The sequence below is a fragment of the Pterocles gutturalis genome, unplaced genomic scaffold (assembly GCF_000699245.1).
Source record: "Pterocles gutturalis isolate BGI_N339 unplaced genomic scaffold, ASM69924v1 scaffold38650, whole genome shotgun sequence".
In the NCBI taxonomy this organism is placed as follows: Eukaryota; Metazoa; Chordata; class Aves; order Pterocliformes; family Pteroclidae; genus Pterocles; species Pterocles gutturalis.
The window spans coordinates 42,895-64,667 of NW_010139573.1; the positions used below are offsets into that span (position 1 = coordinate 42,895).

The window sequence follows — 21,773 nt, forward strand, 5'->3', positions numbered from 1 at the left end:
ATAATTTTGAGATGTTACTATAGCCACATTTAGGTACCCACATAATATTGATTATGAATTAAAATATGAGTTTCATACAGCAGAGTAATATTCACTATATACAGACAAGTCATATTGGTATGAAAACCTTTTGACAGAAAGACAACAGAACTTAGGATACTTCAGGGATTATAATACAAGGTTTCTATCAAATCTTCTTCCCTTGAGACAAACCAGAGCATTTGATCCCAGAGGAAAGAACCCTACAGTTCTGTGCTCACTGAGGCTTTCCCACAGCAATCCTCTCCTAACCCCATTCCCCAGCTCCCAAAGCACCCGCTTTGTCCTTGCCAGAGACAGTTCCTTCTTTCACCCCATATTATAGCTATGGGGGATTTGATAAAGGGAATGTATTGGCATCTCTTTCACACCTTCATTCACAATTACACTGATTTGTAGGAATACTTATCATCAAAGTGTTTTATTTTTTAAATTTCTGAACATCATGTCCAAAATAGGCAATTAACTTAAAATCTTGACATTTCTGACAAAGAAAAGACAAAAATAACTTAACTACGACCTTGCCCAGGTTGCAGTTCAAGGCACACTCCTCATCTAGGCAGTAAGGATTAGATAAAGAATTATAAACTCTTCTCTTTGGTTATATTTTAGTGCTAGCACCTCTTATTAAATACTAACTTAAACACTGCACACTCATCTGTTTATGGTAAAGTGAAGCACATAACTGGAAGAGGTTCATCACTCTGATTGAGATAGTTGTGTACTGCCTGATACAGCATGGAGACCTTTAGAAAGGAGTCTAAGTAGTTGACGCAGCCCAGGAGAACTGCCAGGCACTGCAGCATTGCATCTTCCATTGCCATTGACTGGAAGAAAGAAATGCTCAAATGTAAACAGGCATTCATATGCAAGACTTGTCCAGCGCACACTGACTAGACAGGGACTGACAACATCTGGAACACGACACAAAATGTAAAACATTTTTAAGAACTTGATGCTACTTGTTCACCACTTCTTCCAGGCACCGAGAATAGCTTCTCAGCAAGACTAATGTATTTCAGAAACACTAATTTAGTTGTCTTTTCCTGTGTGATGTAACACTGATAAGCTCTAAACGCTTGATTCTTCTACGATATATTAAATTATTATTTGGTCTTTGGAGACAAGAACCATATTAAGAATTGTTTTAATGCTTTATTTGACAGTGTGTCATGACTGACCCGTGTAAAATTGAAATGTAAATTCATGCTGAATGTAGAAAAAATTTGTAAAGATAAATTATAGTAGAACTATGCATATACAAACAGGAAACATAATATAAAGCCTTCTATTCTACAGAATTATTTTTTAAAGCAGAGAAAATAAATGTCTAGTTACATTTTATTAATATTTGTATCAATTTTAATTATTAGATTTCTAGGCTAAGAATATCAGGAGTTAGACTCCATGAACCATACTCCAGATACAAAAAAGTGGCCTGACCTTCAACCTTGTTACAAACTCAATCATGTACTCTACAGCCAAATACAGCACAATACACAAAACTATTAACTTCTCCAATAAAATACCTTGAATCTGATATAAATGGATATCTATCTGACCAGCTGCAGGCTAAGGTACCTATTTCTTTTCAAAACAAGTATACTTTTACAATGTTGTGGCTTCAGTTTAAAACTAGCATTGCCCTAGAAGTCAAATAATTCTAAATACTAAAGGTTTCCTGAAACCATGTGGTTCTACCTAAAGATACTCAATAAAAATACCTGAAGCTACTTGTTTTGAAATATTAATTACATTCTATACTCCAGAAAGTTTTGTAAAGGGAATCAATTTTACAAACATTTCCAACTCTTGACACATTGACTAGAACCAAAAGTAACTGAAGTACTTGAGCTTCAAAGGACTAATCAGAAGAAGTTTAAATCAGCTGTTTTGGAGGGATAAAAAAAGATCCAGTGGAAAAAAACCTGCTTCATTTACCTCCCTCATCACTCATATCTGCTACGAAGACACAAAGCAAAGATAAGGTAATTTGACACCAATTTTAAGTATTCACTTACTGCAGAACATAAAACCTATAATATGGAGGCAAATGCAGTGCAATCCATTCTATACTGCTACGGTTTTAACAAGTTGACTTGCAACCTAAAACATATATGAGTTTCAAGTAAACCTTATAGTCTGATCAATAAAAAGGTACACTACATACTAATTACATTGTTCATTATATCTTGTACTATCTCAGTATATATTTGTATCAGCTACCACACAGATCAAGTGTAGCCAATTTCAAGAGAATGAATTAGAAATGTAGTTTTGCAAATTTAAGGATATATTCACATAGGAGAGAATGCAACCTATATTCATAGCCAATAACATAACGAATAAATCTCAACAATGATGACAAAAGGTTATAATTAAATGTTGCTGTCAGCTTGACTGTCTCTTAAGCTTTACATCAAAACTAGTTTGGCGTATACCTTGTACTCAGAGAGCAGTAGCTTACATATTCAGTTTTCATTCTGTTTTCTATGAAATTAAACATTTTGACTACGTAAAGATATGTATTACTCCCCCTCACAGCAGGAAATAAGTACAAAATGCTACAAGATGGCTTATACTTAAGAAATATTTAGATATGCTTTTTTTTTTTCCCCTGGGAGTTTGCAAACAGTACCACATCATTCTGCTTCTCATCCAGAAACTAGATGTTTTACACAAGACAAGGCAAGCACCAGTGCCTCTCCATCACTTAGAGAACAAAAGCTGCACAAGACAGTGTCATTTACAGTGTTTCCATCCTAACAGCTACACTATCAAATGTGCATTTTTCATTTAGTATACTGGAGCACGAAGGAAAAGCATATTATCACAGAAAAAAAATCTATCACTTTCAAACCTACAAGATAAATTAGGAACAGCCTTGGTTAAAAATGGAGTTTAAAATGTATTTTTTAAATAAAATGCATTTTTAAAACAAACATTTCTGTATTCCACATCTTTACATATTTTCCCTTTATTTACAAGAAGCATTTATTATGTTTAGAGTTCAGATGTGGTGGAATTTTAGATTTAAATGTGAGTGTTACACAGCTGACTGATAATTTTACAAACTGCTAGGTATTTTAGCACCAAATAAGCCTGCTGTATTTATGCACCCAGTTACTAATAAGTAAACAAAAAGTTCTTTTAATTGGGGAGGTTATACATTTGGAAATTTATAAGCCATTTTCTACCAAATTCAAATGTAACAGTCATCTTTTCAGCAGCAGTTCCCAAAAGTTGACACAAACTGTTGATTGTTTAGGTAAAAGTATCTGAGATTTATTCAAGTTGCTAGACCACTTTGTTTTGAGCAATATTATTACTTAAGACAGAGGTGTGTTCTGCCTTGGTTTAACTTGAACTTCCACTTCACACAACCACTAACAGAACTAAGAGCCTCAGGAAAGCTTTCACTGTTTTTGTTCATAAAGTGTTCTGAGAGCTCCCTCCACAAGAACGACGGCCATTAAATCACTGCTGCACATCCAGCATCTTCTAAGCAGTTTCTCTGGCAATGGGAGTACTACAACCATTCCCTGCTGAGTTCAGGAAGAGGTTTATATGCCTTTATAGACATTTAAGTCTAGTAACAAAAACATCCAGGCCCCCCAAAATACATCTTGCACATCTAGAGAAACTACAAAAGGGAGAAGATACAACTATCCCTGAATCAAGCTCCCATCTCTCAGTTTCAATAAAACAACTGCCTCACTGCCTCATTCTTCCTCTTAAACTCATCTCTTCCAAGCAAGAAAAAAAAAATAAACCTGCAGCAAGGCAAAAATATTAACATACAGCATCAGAAAGTGATTTTCCTATTAAGCACTGCTTCTACACATGATGAAAATGAAGAACACAATATCCTCAGTCAGAGGTAGTTTGCCGAAGTCTTCCAAAGAACTGCCCACATAACTAATTTTCAGCACTTAAAGTCATAACTAAATACAAGGATTTGAACACAGAAATAAATTTTCCCATTAAACTGCAAAATAGTTTACAACTACACAATGTATTCTTAGATAGACGGCAGATGTTCTGACAAACCAATGTCTTTGTTTAATGCGCATTTTCAAATTTTTAATTGTCATTAGTTTGTTTAGTTGAGCCTTTCAATATTTAAAATATTCATTTTTTTAAAAAAAATTGTCATGGGACTAAGATTACTCACCCCTCTACACATTTATAAACTGTCTAGGTCATTTACGATCAAGCCAAATGCTGACACCAATTTTATAATTAATATACTTTGGTCATATTTATCTGCAAAATACCTCAGAAAGACACCACTAAAAAAAAAAAAAAAATCACCCAAAAAAGCAGAACATGTTAAGATGTATCTGAAAAGCACATATAAAGAAAATCTCAGTGACGTAAACCATTCTGTTTTCTTCTAAAATAAATCGCCAATATTTTGTTTGTCTTACATTTCTTACAACTGCAGAGATTCTCCCCTTTCTACCTCCCTGCCCAAGAGTGTGAGAGTTATCTTTGAATTGCCATTGAAACAGGTAGAGGTATGGTCTACAGCTTTTAATTTCTCCTATAATTATATACTATATATATATACATACTATAATTATTAGTAGCTATTTGTTGTTTAATTTCAAAAACGCCTTCCATTCTAAAGTACATGATACAATCATAGTTGATATAATTTCAAAACAACTACAGAAACATTAATGGGTTTATCCTTGTGCTTTCCTTTCTAGATATTTGTAACAACTTATGTCTTGCAGGAAATTAAGCATTTTTCTAGTCAGCTTTCAGGAAAAAACATCAGTCGAGTAAGCAGATAAAGTACTTTAACATGAGCATATTTTATGTAAAAAGGAAAAATTGAATGCTATTAAAAGTTTGCAACTGAAGACTGGTTCATAACTCCTATCTGAAGAAAACTTCCTCTACTGTCTTTTGCAATATATGTAATTTTCTTGTGCAGAAATAAACAAAAATCATGCAGTTTTAACAAAAGGCTGATCAATAAAGCATGAGACCACAAATGACAGACAACTACATTCAGGAACAAGTATGAGCTTACAAACAGCAGACAAAAATTCTGCACGTCAGCAGAAAATCAAGTCTCTTTATCAAAGATGTGAATTTGAAGTACTGATTCCAACAGATTTGCTGGTCTACTACAGTCATGCACTTCTTTGATACAAAAGGGCAGAAATTGGCAGATTCATACTTGCCATCGCAGATCTGGAATCAGAACTCAAATTTATTCTTAAATAGATTCTCCAGATTAAGTCAGTTTAAACTCTGACTTTTGATACTAAGCAATGCTTTCTTGAAAAAAAAAAAAAAGAAAAGAAAAAAAAAAGAAATTACAGATTTCAGAATGTCCCCAAAACTGACATTCTAAATCAATCATTCTAGTTCAATATATTTTTCCAAAATCAAGTCAGAATATAATTAACTGAACATATATAGAAAAGGGTTAAATAGTCTAGGATTACCTTCAGCTGATTATTGAAAATATCTATTTCCTGAAGTTTAGATCTGGTTTCTTTTTCTACTTCATCCAGCTGGTCTCGAAGCTGTTGACGTGCTAGTTCCTTAGCTTCCAAGGCTCTTTTGATAGTAAGAAGAGAATCTCCTGGTTTTAAACATATTGTCAAACAAATATTTTCTTACACGGAGAATTTTAGGTCATAGAAATCAACATTTTTCAATATGCATCTTGCAACACAAAAAATAAATTAAAGAGTACACTATGCAATGCAGCATGTCCTATACAAACTTAGACACGTACAAAAATATACTTACTGTGCAAACTGTTCTGTTGAACTTGCTTTAGTTGGTCATTAAGTAATTGCTTTTCTGGAATCAACCTTCCAAGCATCTGCTGAGATTCCTGAATAAAGGACAACATGGAGAGAGAAAACAAGAAGAGAAACAGACAAAAAGGTAAACGAGCTTTGCCATAATACCTCTCATTTTCATTTCTTCTGAAATTACTGTTTACTTTTTCTCTCACTAAATTATGTATTATTGCTATTATCCAAGCACTGTCTGTGTGGTACTACCACTTGTAGTTCTTTGCCAATGCAAAAAAGTGAACATATATTTAAGCATATTACTTGAGAATTTATTCCCATTGAATATGTAACTTGACTTGCAATCACTTGAAATTCAGGGCTAAAAGACAAGGACAGACTTCGGGAAATGTTAAAACAAGCACTTACTAACAGTATAATTCGAATTTTAACAAATGCATATTAACTGTGATCAGGAATAGGAAGACAAATACAGTTTACTTAAAGAACAGAAAATAAAGGCTTTCACTTTAAAGGAATAAACCACAAACAAAAGATATGCAACACAAACTCCGTCAGATGACAATATATGAGTTCTAGATCTCTTGATCTAGCACTCTTGAAAGTGGATTCCGGTCTCTTTCAATTTCAACACACAGTCATAAGATTGTATACCAATATATTACAGGAGATCCTGCAGATGAGAAATTCCTTCTCTTTGGTGGATCATATATATATCATATATAATCCTTGCTCTTTCTGGAGGACGAAGTACTACTTCAAAATTTTCAGAAGCCTTGACCTCCAATGTCAAGTTGTCGAAACAAATTACACAAAGCAGGATGTGAAACAGCTTATTTTATAAAAGCTGTCTGAGTGTCAACATCCCATCTTTCAGACAAACCAAGCAATTTATTTCAGCAGTTGTCTTGAATTGCAGACTTTTGACAATTTCAATTTGTCATGAAGGACTGCAAATGACATAACACAATCCTAAGAATAAATGCCATCTAAGTGCTTAATACCAGAGTGAGTCCCATGAAAAGTTTTTAGTTTCTGTTACAAGAACACCAGCTTGACTGTACTGACATGACTTCACAGCTGTTCCACTTTACTCATGGCAGACTTTGATTGGGCTTCTGCAGTGTACAGCTCAGATCTCATGATTTTGCCATGACTACAGAGTACTGTAATCTCTTTATGTTCCAGAAAACATACTTAGCACAAGAGAGTCAAGGACTTTCTATATTCACAAAGTATCAAAATTAAGATAAACTATGCGTCTGACTAGTAGGAGTTAAATGTGCCCTCACTATTCAGCTGCATTGCTTATAGCATCAGCAGATCTTTTTCAGCCCTTCAAGGATAACGTGAACGCCAGATATTCCTATCATGGGACTATTATTCCTTACCTAGGACCAAATGAGAAACAGCAATATATAACACATCATTCTCCAAATCATCCGCCTAAGGGTGTCTCCCTCCTTCCCAACAACCACCATTACCGGGTTCTTAAACTACGTGCAAAACACTGTGTTCACACTTTACCTTCCACCACACCCTCCCATCCAAATACCTGCATGCCTCCTGCCATAGTTCAGGATTAAAAATTTAAACAATATTATTAAATTAGCATAGCACATGGGCATTGTGGAAATTAAGTTCTCAAGTACCATAAATCCAAAAAAGTAGCATCTAGTAGACTAAAGGTATTGATGGATAAACCTCAAGAGAAAGAGGAAAGGAAATCACCTTCCAAGGGACCAGGATACCAAAATTCTGTCATACCAACTGAAGAACCATTTAAACAAGACAAATAACAGAATAAATGTCAAAATGAGTCAGCATTTCCAGAAAAAATTATCATTCTTCAAGCACAAAATGTAACATAGGATGCTATTTCAGGGTGGAATGTAATCCTACCCTTAGTTCTTTATTTTTAAAGGGCAGATTACTTCTAGGATCACAATTGTGATAAATCCCTCAAGCGACACTAACGGAAATTAGTGGCAGAGATCCACGTACACCTGAGAGAAGACAATACCACAAAGCCACAGCTATTGCTGTCAACCTAAAACAAAACAAAACAAAGTAAAAAAAAAAAAACACCAAAAAACTCACAAACTAAAAAAACCCACCACAAACCATCTCAAAACTAAAAATCCAACAAAACAACTACCAAGGAAGGCAAATATGATCTTCATTACAGAAATGCTTTCATTGAAAATTAAGTAATTTAGAAAGTGAATGGGCATTAACTAAGCTGCTGGATACATACCATCTAGTAACAATTACAATGACCAGAGACAGTTAAAAATCACTGCAAATGCAGCAGTGATTTCAAAACAAGTGCAAATTGTAGACAACTGTGCAAAATTAATTGTACTTTGCTAGATGTTTCCATAAAATTTCAGAGCGGTGTCAAAATCCTGAAAAAAAAAAAATCTACCTTTCGACCATTGTGACTGGGTAATAGGTAGCACAAACTAAATGTTAGGTGAAGAATCCTTCTGCACTCCTTAACTTTTCCTTTCCTGGTGATGTAGTTAAAACTGATGCATGAAAGTTGTAGGTAAGGTAAGTACATCTACAATTGATTAAAAATTCAAAAAATTGTTACTGAGTCTACAGAGAGAGTATAGATTACCTTTCTCACTACTTATTTCCCAACAGTGTTGGTTTCCCATTTTTTTCTTCCCTCTGAACTTTCCATTTATTACACCCAGCTGGCGAATCTCATTCCAAGTTCTTGATAACAATTATATTTTCTCATGTTTTTTAACAATATCTGTCACAGTGGGACTCTATCCCAACGGTACCACATTGGTCTTGACTATAATATAAATGGACTTACGGCTTTTTACTGTGATACATAATTTTTTCCTTCTTAATTTGTTATTGTTATGACAAAAGCAAAGAGATCATGACTACAGAGGCTAACTGAGCAAAAGTTACCAAGTTAACAGAAATTACATATGAAAGTGGGATATGATTCCATTAATTTTTTTGAAGTAGCATTTATCTATCAACAGCTATGTAGCTCCTCAGCTTCTTCTGAACTGAGCTACAGTGCCTTACACTATTTCCATGGAAAGCTTTTGGAACAGAAGGGTTAGAAGGAAATTCAGGTGTTGTTTCTTTTACATGGAGATTGGCTGTGCACCTAAAATCAGTAGTCCCTAACTTATTCAGACAAATGGGGGTTTCTTCATGTATTTTATGAAGCATAGTCAGCTTCTTGTCTCTTTGAGCCAGTACTGCTAAGTGTAACTTATTTCCTACACTTGCTTCGATGCTGTTTGACTTCATTCTCAGTTGCCAACAGAGGAGCATTTCATCAAAGAGAGGACTGATTTCAAGCCTAACTATGGCAGTTGTTTATGTCACAAGCTTCCATTAGAAGCATTTATTGTTTGCTATTGTTTGCATCAAATAGACACAAACACTGTGCAAGAATATGATCCCTAAATTATACTCTCTATAACAAGCTGCTGCCAAAAGAAAGATGCCTTGTGGAAGGTGTAATGGTGTACAGAAAACTTCAACAGAAATGTAAGATGTCTTAAGAACGAAGAAAAAAATAAAATCAAATAAATACTCAAGCATAGTACAATACCCCTGAACTTTCCAGTTCTGGTTTTGTTCTAATGAATGTATATTAATTATGCTTAAAAGTTTAAATGGAAAACTAGGATTAGGTTTTAAGAGAGGTTTTACACTTAAGCACTCATAATTGTGAGATCCATTTTGTAGTAGCATAAAAGCACTGGGAGCCCCATTACTAGCCAAGAATTAATTTCAAGCAATACAAAAATATTTAATAAAAGATGAAAAAACCCTCAATCAAATACTACAACTCATCTAAAAACCTTTACAAATTCCAAAGAACATTCTTTCACTCAAATCAGACATAGACTCAATCTCATCTTTAACAGAGAATTTTAGACAGAGAAGTAGGGAAGACAAATGCCAGGGTTAGACCAAGAACTAACTGGTTTAATTGGGAACTTCAATTTTGAAAGTTCATTATTGTATAATTTTAAAAACATCATCAACAAGCCACTTCACTGAAGTCGATTCTTTCTTTCAGCACACAAACAGCAATCATTGCCAACAAAAATACATGCCATGAAATTTAATTCTCCTCATCCCCAAAAATCCTTTAACATCTTCAGCCAAACAGTTTATTTACTGTTTCCCACAACAGGATTCCATGCAGACGAAGTGACAATCACAAACACACCTTCAAGTGTAGGAAGCAATTCCTAGACATATATGAAGAATATTCATTTATAAGAAATATAACTTATCTACAATAATCCCTCATGTACAAGCAACAACACATCACATATTGCGGCAAGTTTGCTTAGGACACTGATGCAGTTCAGGAGGTGAAAATGCAAGTCTAAGAACAAAATTAGAGAACATTTTCTCACCTGTAGCTGCTGTTGCAAATGGGTAATTTCTGCAATTCTCAGTTCTCTAGATTTATTTGTACTTTCAATCTCTTGTCTTTGGGTAGACAGCCGACATCTGATATCCTGAAGCTTTCCCTCCAACTGATTCTTTTTATCATTCTTTAGAAAAAAAAGCAAAAAAAAAAATTTTTTTTTACCAGAATGGTTTGTCATGCAAGTTGGGATCTAAAAAGTACTTTCATTACATATTTAAAAGTTGAAATGATAGAAAATAAACATGGGCATATCATACTTAGTACTGTGCTTGTGTGTTTTATCTGCAATGCAATGACTCACCAGAGCTTCCAGCTCAAATTCTAAGGTCTTCTTCTTTGCCTTCAGAACAACTATGTCCTCTTGTTCTTTGTTTCTTTGATTTAGTAGTTCTTGCCGACGATTACGCTCCCACTCAAGTTGCCGTTGCCTCTCAAGTTCCCGTTTTGCAGCCTGTAGCATTTAAAAAAAACCAAAGATATGAAAGATCTGGTTTTAGAAACCACTCTAATTGCTGATATTCATATTCTACTGTGCAATTAAAACATTAATATAAATACACTGCTGAACTGTGGACTAAATATGTGCCTCTATTTAAGTACACTAAAGCTCAATTGTTTAAATGCTCACTTGAAAGCACTGGTGAAATGGGGCTTCACTGTATAGCAGACAGGTGACTAAACAGAATATCACTCCATTTTAATGTTTCCCAAGATCCAATTTTCTGATTTAACAAGTTGATTCACATTAAGACCTCACAAACTCTCCAGTACAGCATCAAATCTCTTTCTGACCTCCAACACTAGACACTCTGCAGCTTTGCAAAGAATAATCAAATGCCACTGTACTGAATGCATCATTAATTTGCAATGTGAGAAAATAATAGTTAAGTTAACCAGTATGTGCTTGCTTTAACAAGTTATCACAGAAAAATTATGAATGCCACCAATGCCCATTAAGTTTTTCTTTATTCATTCTAGCACCTCCTTATATAGAAGAAAACAATAATTATAAAAGTCAGAGGTTAGGAGTACATTGCCCTAGGTCCACACGCCTCATCCATTCATTTCACATGAAAAATAAAGAAAGAGGTAGTTCTTTCCTTACCTTCAAAACCCCAGAAATTTAAGAAATTCTTTAAATGTTTACTTACTAAAAATGACAGCAAAATATTTAGAACAAAATACAATGTGTACGCTAATCAAACACAGCTGACAGTGACATAACCACCTTCCTTTTATCCAGTTGGTTACCTCTCTTCTTTCTATTTCTTTCCTCCTTTCCTCTTCTCTCTGTCGTTCCAATTCCCGTTGTTTTTCCAACTGCTTCTCTAGCTCCAATTGTCTTTTACGTTCTTGCTCCTGCCGTTCACGTTCTTTCCTTTCCTGTTCTGCCCGTTCCAGCTGTGCTAGACGCTCTTGTTCTTTGCGTTGTTGTTCCAGGAGAGCCTGCCTCCGTTTTTCAAGTTCTAGATTGCCACGTTCAAAGTTCTCACGCTTTTTATCTTCAAATGTAACTTTAATGTGTTGAAACAAGGGGCAAAGAAGAATTAAACTTTGCTACTGATTTTAAAAAAAATCCATGTATGCTGAATCAAAGTGAAATAACCTTCCAACAGTACTAAATGCAGCTCTCAACTGCTAATAACATAGCTCTACAGGTAATTCTAGGTTTTATCATTAGCATTTACATGGTAGACCTGCTTAAACCCATATCCTTAGGAAACAAAGGTGTGAATTTCAGTTCCCACTCCTCAGGCCTGTAGCTTTCTCCACAAAGACCAGCAAGTGGGTACAATTTAGACAATCCATTCACCATCTAGTCCTTTGTGTGGACGCAGGATCTGCAATTCCTCTATACATTTGATAACAGAAGTAGTACAAGAACCAGCACCTCAATTAGTACAAGTAAGGCAAAGAATTCAGCTGATATTACCAAAAAGCTACTATGCAAACAACCGGAATGTATTTAAACTTGATATTCTCATAAGATTACTCATTACTGTCAGGAAACGAAATGGCTTGCTCAAGTTCTTGAGCAGCTGAACTCAGGAAGACTGGATTTCTGCAGATTCACACACTCATCACTCACTGTCCTACAAGAATGACCTCAGTTCCATCACGGGTTTCCTGACATTCTTCTGCAATATCAGGGGTTGTCCTTCCCCAGTTCCATGTTCCTAATCCCCTCCCTCACAGTTTCTCCAAATAATTCTTTCTACGTCACCATGCTGTTTCTTTGCATACCCTCTATGTCCCATCACCATACCCCATATTGTATATTTCTCTCCCCGTATACGCAACATCTACATTTTTGGCATGCAAGTCAAGAGACAGTACATATTTATTTCAAAGTGTGCATGCACCAACTGTTTGACACATTGGTCTGACATCTGCTAAGCCAGTTTCCTACTGTCAATCACCAATTTTCATAAAGCTTGAAAAAAATTAACCACTTCAATGCTTGTCAAGTGTGTTTAAAATTAGCCACTGTGTTCACAGAATATTAAGGTACAGACTGATAGACAGGGAATGTGATTATAACCCCCACTGATTTAGGAAACCAAGCAAAAAGGAAGAGGGGGAAAAAAAAAAAAAAAAGCAATAGTTACATCAAGAAAGTCAGTTAAAAAGAATAGGTAGAACAACAAAACACTTGTAAGTAGCTTGGACATTAAAATATCGTGTTCAAGGCTCAGAAATCACATACCATTAAAAGGAAATACCAGGCTCTGGTTGTTGGACAGCTGTCCAACAAGCTAATACGGTCACTCAGCAAAATCAAGGTAGCTACCAGAAATAACAAAACAAAGTATATCCGAAGTATGAAAATAGAAGAGAACAACTTCTAGAAAATTACGTAAATAGCTATTGGCTTGTGTTACTATGCTTAATGGAAAGCTTCTAAAAGGTTATAAAAGACAACCACAAAAACTCTTTCAAAGAAAAAAAAACCAAAACAACACCTAGACAAATTTAGCAAAGCAATGAAGAAGCAAGACAACATTCACTATTTTAAGTGATCTTTATAAAGGAAAATCTACACATCAAATACAGTAAAAGGTTTATACACTCTAGTTCCTCTTGAACTAAAAACAGAAATGGCTTTAGAACAAAAATAAAACAAAAAAATGAAAAGTAACCGGTTGACAAACCCAGACAACGCTAGTTCAAATACAAAATTCATTAACTACTAGCTATGCTGTGCAATCGATCCTTTAGTCAACATCCATGCTGTAAGACTAGAAGATGGCAAGTGCAACACCAGTCTTTAAAAAAACATAGTATAATGATCCTGAAAGCTACAGGCAAGTCAGTCTACTCTCACACTGGGCAAAGTAACAGAGGCTACAACAGGCAGAGAATTAGTTAGCATACATGACTAAACACGATACCATGGAAGAACCAATGCAGGAAAGATTTGCTTCTCAAGTCTAATAGACTCAATTGTATCATAAGCAAGTTGAAAAAGAAGATGAGGTCAACAGAAGAATACTTGTGTGATTTTGAAGTCTAATGAAGAAACTAAGACAAGGCAGTGGTTGACCTTTCTGATGATACAAACTGCATATCAAAATCCTCTGATTCCAGAGACATGAGATTTTGGCCTCAGTCATATCTCACCTGTGACCAAGTATTTCATTGTGAGACTTCAATGAGGTCTGCTTCAGCAGTCCCTGCTATCTCCCTTCATCCTCCTACAGTCAGGAATTACCCAGCAAACTGCCAGCAGCAGTTAGTCATAAAATACAAAGCAAAGACCAGAGTTGTACCTGAATTGCTCACATACAGATCCCCTGAACTAACCTGGTATGGAAAGAGACAGAAGGTCCTTAGGAACTAAGAAACAGTTAAAAGATTAGAATTAAGGGGTGACATAAATTACCAACTTTCATATTGACAGAAAGAATCTCAGTAGCCTCCTTCAAAGATGCCTACCAGCAATTTTGCTGTTCAGTGTGCAAGAATGATTTGGAAGATGTTGAAAAGTAACAAGACAGCTTCTGGAGATGATGCCAGATAGTCACAGAATTAAAATAAAAACCTGACTGGGCAGAGCTTTATCTCACAAAACAGAGTGATCTAGCAATGAAGAAGCAGAAGAAATTAAAATGTTAATGAATACAAAGTAGTATACATGGGGAATAAAAATAATCCTAACTAAACCCACACAGTCATGAGCTCTAAAATAGTTAACAGATTTCTGGAAAGATATTGGCATTACTGTGGAAAGTCTTCTAAAACATTGACTCGGATCTAAGCCGTGATCAAAGAGGCAACACAGTGTTTAGGAATCAATTTTAAAAATTGAAAAATAATTCAAAGCAAAACAGAAAAGCATTATTATGGCACTGTATAAATCTGTCATGACATTCTGGTCATTGTAGAATAAAATAGAGCAAAAGTAAAGAAAGTAGAAAGAAGAGTGAGGGGATGATCAAAAGTGTTAAGATGTTTCCTAATATTTAGCTGTTTAGCATCTAGGAGGCTTTCTACCTTCCCCCCCCCCTCCCCCCCCTTTCTTTTTTCCTTCTTTTTTTTTTTTTTTTTAATTTTCCCAAAAGCAGAGTTGCAAAAGCTTGTAAAAAAGAAGAGCACACTGTACACAGACTTCAATGAAACAGGTCTCTGTACATATAATGTGATCTTTTAAAGAGTACATAAGCCAAACTACACTCCACTGAACTCAGAAGATGGAGGTAGTAAAAAGTTTTCATTGCAGTCCTACAATAGGGCTACAAAGTGCTGGCTCTGTTGAGAGTACATAAGATAAGCAGCCTGAAAGTCATTCATAATCTCCATTGTCACTAACAAAAAGGATCATGCAACAGTCTGGAATTAGCTGGACCTAGCTATGTCTTGGTTATGCCTCTGACATGTTACAAACTGATAGGAAAGAGAACAAGTTTTTATAACTCCACAGCATATAACCTGATGATAACACCTCTCTGGTAACAGCACACAATACCCCTCTGGTTTTGCTTGCTCACCTGGTAATTTCTTTTCCAGTTGCTGCTGTTCTTCTTCTAATGCTGGTTCTTCTGGTAACCTTTGGTCTGCAGATACTGAACTTACAGCAGATATGCCACTACCAGAGCGTACTCTTCTGTCAAGAAAATGATAACGCCAAGTTGCTTAAAAGAACCTATGCCTGCTAAATTTATTTATGATTTAATGATGAAATTATTAATTAAATGCAATGATATAATGTTTAATGATATTTAATGTTACCTCAGTGCTGCTCAGAGGATTTTACTCAGCTGTTGCCATTAAGATAACACTATCCTCCAGAGAACAAACGGCACATGCTGGGGACCTGAGAAACCTAGTTCAAAGTTCATAGCACTGTGCAACTTACAGAGGTGTTCAACCCTATCCCCGAGATCTCTTACTTGGGACCAGTCTGAAGTTGGGGAAATGCTGACTTGAACTATAGCAAAAGTTGCAAAGACAGAAGAAGACCTCTCTATAGTCAAGCTAAAAACAAGACCCCACATGGTACGAGCAAAAACAATTGTAATCTTCAGGAGGATACTTAAAGAACATGAAGCTATGATTGTATGCAAACATTTCTTTCCACTGCTGTTACTGTATTCCCACCCATTTCTCCACAAAAAAAGTGAAATAGAGAAACAGAAGTAATGACTCAACAGTACTATTCACAGATACAACTGTATCAAAAGACGCTTGAATTTGCCGCAGTGAAAATTCATGGCAGGTTTTGAATTCCATACGTCCCATTTGCTCTACAGAAGTATAAGCCTGAACTAAAAAACTTTAAACTCATATGGCCAGACTAAGTTTTGGAAGGTATGTGAGCATAAAACATTTACCAAAACTTTATTCTTACAAGGAATTCTTGCTACTTCCAGCATCCAGTAATTGGAAGAAAACCAAAAAGCTAGACAAGCATTTCCCAGAGACGTCACTTTCTGCTTATAGATACAGTACAAAAAGGAGGGCATTGCTTCTCAATCTATTGTCCTTTACACTCACAGGACAGTTTTCCCAAATGAAATAAAAATTTAGGAGCAATATTCCAAAACTATAACCAGTTACCTAAATGAAGGTGGAATATACTCTGGAGGCAGTACAGGTGGCAATGGCTGACCAGACATGGCTACATCAATTAAGTGCATAGCCAGAATAAACTCTTCAGCTGTAAGTTTTCCATCCTGATCGATATCTGAAAGAGTCCTTTTTAAAGCAAAAGTACAAAGTAAGTAAATTCCTAAAGATTAAAAATCACCCTTAAAAAACGTAGTTTTAACATACTCAGTTCCACATTAATTAAATTTTTCACCATTTTTTTCCCACACAACTTCATTTCTTTAAAACAAATAAAAAGCAAACCCCAAATGCTTCACTATTTCCCACAATTCTCATGCATGTCTGCCTTGAAACTATCCTTACAGCCATGGATCCTACTTCACTTCATCTATGAGCACTGCCTGAACCATATGCAACATAAGTAATGCTTTGAACACCTTGTGCACATCCACTACACAATATCATTTAGAAAAGAATCAGCTCAGATGTTGGTAGGACTTTTTTGGTTTGGTGTCCTCCTTCCCTGGAGGCCCCTATCTCACATTCGCACTAAAATCAAAGCCATTAACATTCTAGTCCTGACAAGCAGAAAAATATTTTAGCATATGCACATATTAAAAAATATGGAGTAACCTCTGGAAGGCCTAAAACCAAACCAGTGCTCTCCAACAGATGCACAAAATGCTTTTACATATGTTAAGGCAGTATCGGACACAATTTAACAGCCTAAACATCAGCTTTGTTTCTCTAGCATGCTGCACTCTATGCAGGAAAATCTCGCAAGACACTGTGAAAATCAAAGGTAAGCAACTGATACATTTGTTTGATGCCTCAAAGTACAGGATTTGATTTATGGGATTTAAATTTGGAACACAATTATAGACCCATTTGATCTATGCTTGTGTTATTGAGCTCCTCAGGCTAGGGCATAAGAACAAGTCAGTAAAATGAAAACCTGTCATGCAAGGATATAATTGATCAGCTATCCTAACAGTCTGGGTCCACATCTTTGTCACAGAAATACCAAAACAGCTGCTACAGAACAGCTGACGTGCTGCACATCAGTACTTCACTTTGTGTGTCTACAAGTCAGTGAATCCACCCCCAACACAGACCGACAAATCTTGCCCGAGAGAACAGCAACAGTGGTTCCACTGCCAGAGTAAGTATCAGGAAAGGGAGCAATACTTCAGAGAACAAAAGCTGTAAAACTCGTTATCTCAATAGACTTGGCAGCTTTGAATGTCAAAAATTAGGAGAGTTATGTTTAGAACTCTGGAGTAGGCTGATGTCACTCCCCTGCCCACACAACCTACTTAAGCGCTGGCAACAAGCAGAGTATTTTTTGGCTAATCATCTGTTAGATGATTGGGTTGATTTTTTTTGCCTCATAGCAGCTTTGTTAGGAAACAAAAGGAGAGAGTGCTTTTTAAGATATAACAAAAACATCATTGCTCAGCAAAGAAAGCAAGCACAACTGAACCACCACGTTAGAGGGACAACACAGCTGACATCCTCACGCACAAATCAGATGGGTTAGTGAGCTGACAACAGTTTTCAAGCAAAGACTTATAAAGTACAGTAGTTACTTAGAAATAACTTGCAGAGGGCAACTGGAAATTAAAAATATACAGAAGCAGCATGAAGGCCATTTGAGAAGTCACCAAAGAAAACCATAAATAAGCAATAAAGTAGAAATATTACGCAGTACATTGGAAAGCACAACCTTACAAAGTATGAGGGAGGAGACAACACTAATCCATGTGACAACAAGAACATAATAAATTCCAGCAAACAAGAAGTTTAAAGGAAAAAGAGAAGCCAAGACAAATCTTTTTAAAATCCATTATTTTAAGTATGGTCCTGAATTAGGCTTCCTTTTGTTCTACCTGTGCAAATGTGCAAGTTTCACTGGTGCTGTAACACACAGCTGGGGATTTGGAAGACACAGGAGGCTGAAACATAGGAGGTCTACCTAAAAAACCCCGTAACTGAAACCCAACTTATGAAACTTCTATGTGCATAGCATAAAAGATGCTCTTTTTTACTTTTGTGAAGTAATATTAATATAAGCATAGCAGCGCATGTTTTGTTTTATAAAGTCACACACTAAAAAGAGCAGCATATAATGATTTATCAGAGGAGGAAGACTGAAAAGAGAGAAAAACCCCACAGTATCCAGTATAGAGGTTTAAGTACAGTTTCCAGTTTGGTAGAAATTGATAGATTTATTTTTACCATATTGTAGCCAGCTGAGCCTGGGGTAAACTCGACTGCATAAGAATAGTTCTTGCTTGTGGACCTAACAAAGTGAAACAAGGAATAACAAGTAATTAAACAACTTTCTCCTCTTCTTGCATTACAAAGTAGATACTTCACAAGCAGAGCTTAGTTCTGAATAGGTAACACTGAAGAAATGTTATCAGCATGAACAGGCTATCCCTAAGGACCACCCATCCAAAGGAAAAGATTAAAAAAATACATAATCCTTCCCTTCTCCACAACAACCACTCACATTTAAAAAAAAAAAAAAAGTTATGAAAGGCAAAGATACGCTCCTACTAGCTTGTAAAACTAAGCCAGTGTACAATTCTAGTTTCTTTCTGAAATTGGATAGGCACCCTCATCAATGGATGAACTGAACACTGTAAATGGCTACAGCAGTTTTCACCCAGCCCATTCTACCCTTTCCAAGAATAATTTCCCAGTGCCAACTTACTTTGCAGAAAATAAAGGAAACATGGTGATAAAATGATCCCAGCTGTGATGAATATTTGCTCCTAAATAAGATTATTAAGCAGCTGGGAGATTTGAACAGAAAAATATTGATGGTGACAGCAGGGAGAGATGAGTCTCTTAATATCTGAATAGCATTCTAAATGCTTAGGCTAAAATTGTCCTTTTACAGTTAGAGAAAAGGAGACAACAAAAACTGCTTCAATACCTGTTAAGTGTCCACTCATTGTTTTATCATGGCTATTGAACAGCTGTCTGTACTTCAGTCTTGATGACTGAGGTACAGCCCATTCTGCCACAGGAGGCACACTAGAATCAGAAAAAGAACAAGGAGGGAGGGGGAGAATATAATTTTTAGTTTAATAACATGAAGCTAACAAGTAGAACAGGATGAAGTGCTACACAGAGATCAAGTTTCATGTCTGAAATGGTTCTTTTCACAAATATTGCCTTTTACTCCTGAAACCACAACAGCTTTGACTTCTTGTCTGAAAACATTTATCATAATTCAATGTCTTAGAAGGTGTTTTTTGGTAAAGTTGAATGACAGGCTTAAGAGTTTTGCTTTTTTCTTTACTAACAGAGGATTAAGTAACCTAAACAGTTTAGAGGAGCTAAAGCTTTTACCTAACCATATAACAGAAAATGCCTTACCACAGTCAGCAGAAGTGATAACTAACTTTACCCTGTCTTTAACTGGTTGTCTTAGCTAAATAATTCACAAGCTGATTAAGGAAAACATTTTAAATTTGTAGGTATAATTTACCATGCTTGAAGGCTGACAAGTCTTCATACTGACAAACAATGAGGACAGTTGTTCTGTCTTTAGGCACATTCAAATTTTGGTCTTTTTTTGTTAAGGTTGAGAAAAAAAAAAAAAAAAAAAGGAAGGCAGCCAGATTAAATAAGCATTTATAACAGCATACCAAATTACAGTACAAGAAGTTAACCAAAACCACCAAATCACTTTTCCCTGGTCCACTGAGCAGACACCATGGCAAGATCTTTCAAAGTTGAGCTGAGAATTATATGAACACTTTACCAACTGATCTCATACCCTATTTTCACATGGCAAGACCCAAAACAATTAATACCTCTATTTCTATTTTCTATTTCCAAACTATTGTGCTTTAATAATATTCTTTCATGGGAGCAAAGTAAAACCAAGCTGCATCTTAAATAATCAAAATAAGAACTGAAACTTAAAAAGCTGACTATTTAAGTTTTACGCAAGTGAATTCCTCCCTCACCAGTTTTGCTATATTTGGCATTTCCAGGCCTAAGTCTACTTTTGCTTACACATACATGTACCTTGATCTATGAAGTCAGGTTACTGTACATTAAGTAATGAAACTCTCCTTCACAGATATTCAAATGGTAGTTTTGGAAGAAAAAATGCTGGAGGACAAAACAGTTGACTCATGTACGCCAAGAGTTCACTACTGGTGACTTGGCAGTCAGAGTAATAAAAGCACTGCAAGTAGAATATTGAATTTCACCCTTCTCAAAATGAAAAATAATTCTCAGCAAGGAAAAAAACCCAAACCCTTCACCTTTACATTTCAGTTTAATGGTCTTAGATCTTCTTCCTCTCTTTCATAAACTCTGCCAATCAATTACTTTGCCACCTGTTTTCTCCAAAATAAAACTTGAAGACACACAACTGTTCATCACTCAGCATTAGCAGCAGTCTTTGAAGGAATACCCCCCTCAGTGCTGGCAGACATTTCAGAGTTACTGAAGTAACTGGGATTGAGCTAAGGACGCTCCAACTCTGGCCCAAACAGATTCGGAGAATCATGCAAATTCACCTCAGAAAAGAAGTCATCTCACCTTAGTTTCAGGCCTCTGTTGACAATAAAAGTGACCAGCAAGATTCAGATACAGTTAACCCCAAGACTATGACAGCCCTCTTACACAATATCTAGAAGCCATTTCAGCTGAAGTTTCTTGAACTTCATTCATTATAAATATTAAGTGTTGTTTTAGACAAAGCAGATAATTTCTTGTACTTCTGGAAATTATATCAGAGCATCACTACTATGTTCCTAATAGATTTCAAAGAGAAAAAGAACGGTTTGTTTTGAAAGACTTTTAGTCCTATTTGTCAGCAATCTCAGTGTTGCTTATCTAATACCAGGGCACAAGAAAAACCATCAGAAGAAAAATGAAAATAAAAGTAGATAATAAAATAATATCACAACCCATTTTCTTCTTGCAAAAAAATCTGTAGTATAGACCTGTGAGAAAGTTTTGATTTATAAAGACTTCGGGAAATTACTATCTTACCTCCTCTAAGGAAGTTTTATTTTGTTAGATGCATTTCTTCAGACCATAGTAAAACACATTTTGCCTAACCATACATTTTTCTGAGCGTTGAAACAATCTAAAAGCCTTTTAGGTGTTTTTTCATGCAGAAATTGAAGAATATATAAGAAACAGCTCTGTGGAGTGCATTTAAAATACGAAAACTATTAATTATATTGCTTTTAAAAATAATCCTAGAGTTAGCTAATTTTAAAGTCTATTACTTGTTATGTTTTCACACTAACAGGAGGAGTGCCTGTGCAGCACTACACAATGCAGATTGTTTACAGAAGCAAATGTTTTCAAAAAATTAAGTTTTCAAGAGTTTGAAAATAGTGTCAACACATACTGTAATAGTTAATTATCATACTTCAATGATTCACTACTCATGAAGCATTCCTTGTAAAACCACAACATTGTATCAA

At 35.6% G+C, this 21,773-nt stretch overlaps 1 protein-coding gene across 1 annotated transcript in view; it reads right to left on the minus strand.

Annotated features, from left to right (window-relative positions):
* Positions 1-21,773, minus strand: part of LOC104469039 (intersectin-1) — a gene marked incomplete at its 5' end in the record, with an annotated part of 65,030 nt that overhangs the window by 40,579 nt on the left and 2,678 nt on the right. Inside the window, 10 exons of the mRNA XM_010083372.1 lie at positions 5,505-5,644; positions 5,815-5,902; positions 10,241-10,381; positions 10,559-10,708; positions 11,509-11,771; positions 14,062-14,094; positions 15,246-15,361; positions 16,315-16,452; positions 18,544-18,607; positions 19,250-19,350. Of these exons, the coding sequence (XP_010081674.1) occupies positions 5,505-5,644; positions 5,815-5,902; positions 10,241-10,381; positions 10,559-10,708; positions 11,509-11,771; positions 14,062-14,094; positions 15,246-15,361; positions 16,315-16,452; positions 18,544-18,607; positions 19,250-19,350 (1,234 nt within the window). The remainder of the gene's footprint in view (positions 1-5,504; positions 5,645-5,814; positions 5,903-10,240; positions 10,382-10,558; positions 10,709-11,508; positions 11,772-14,061; positions 14,095-15,245; positions 15,362-16,314; positions 16,453-18,543; positions 18,608-19,249; positions 19,351-21,773) is intronic.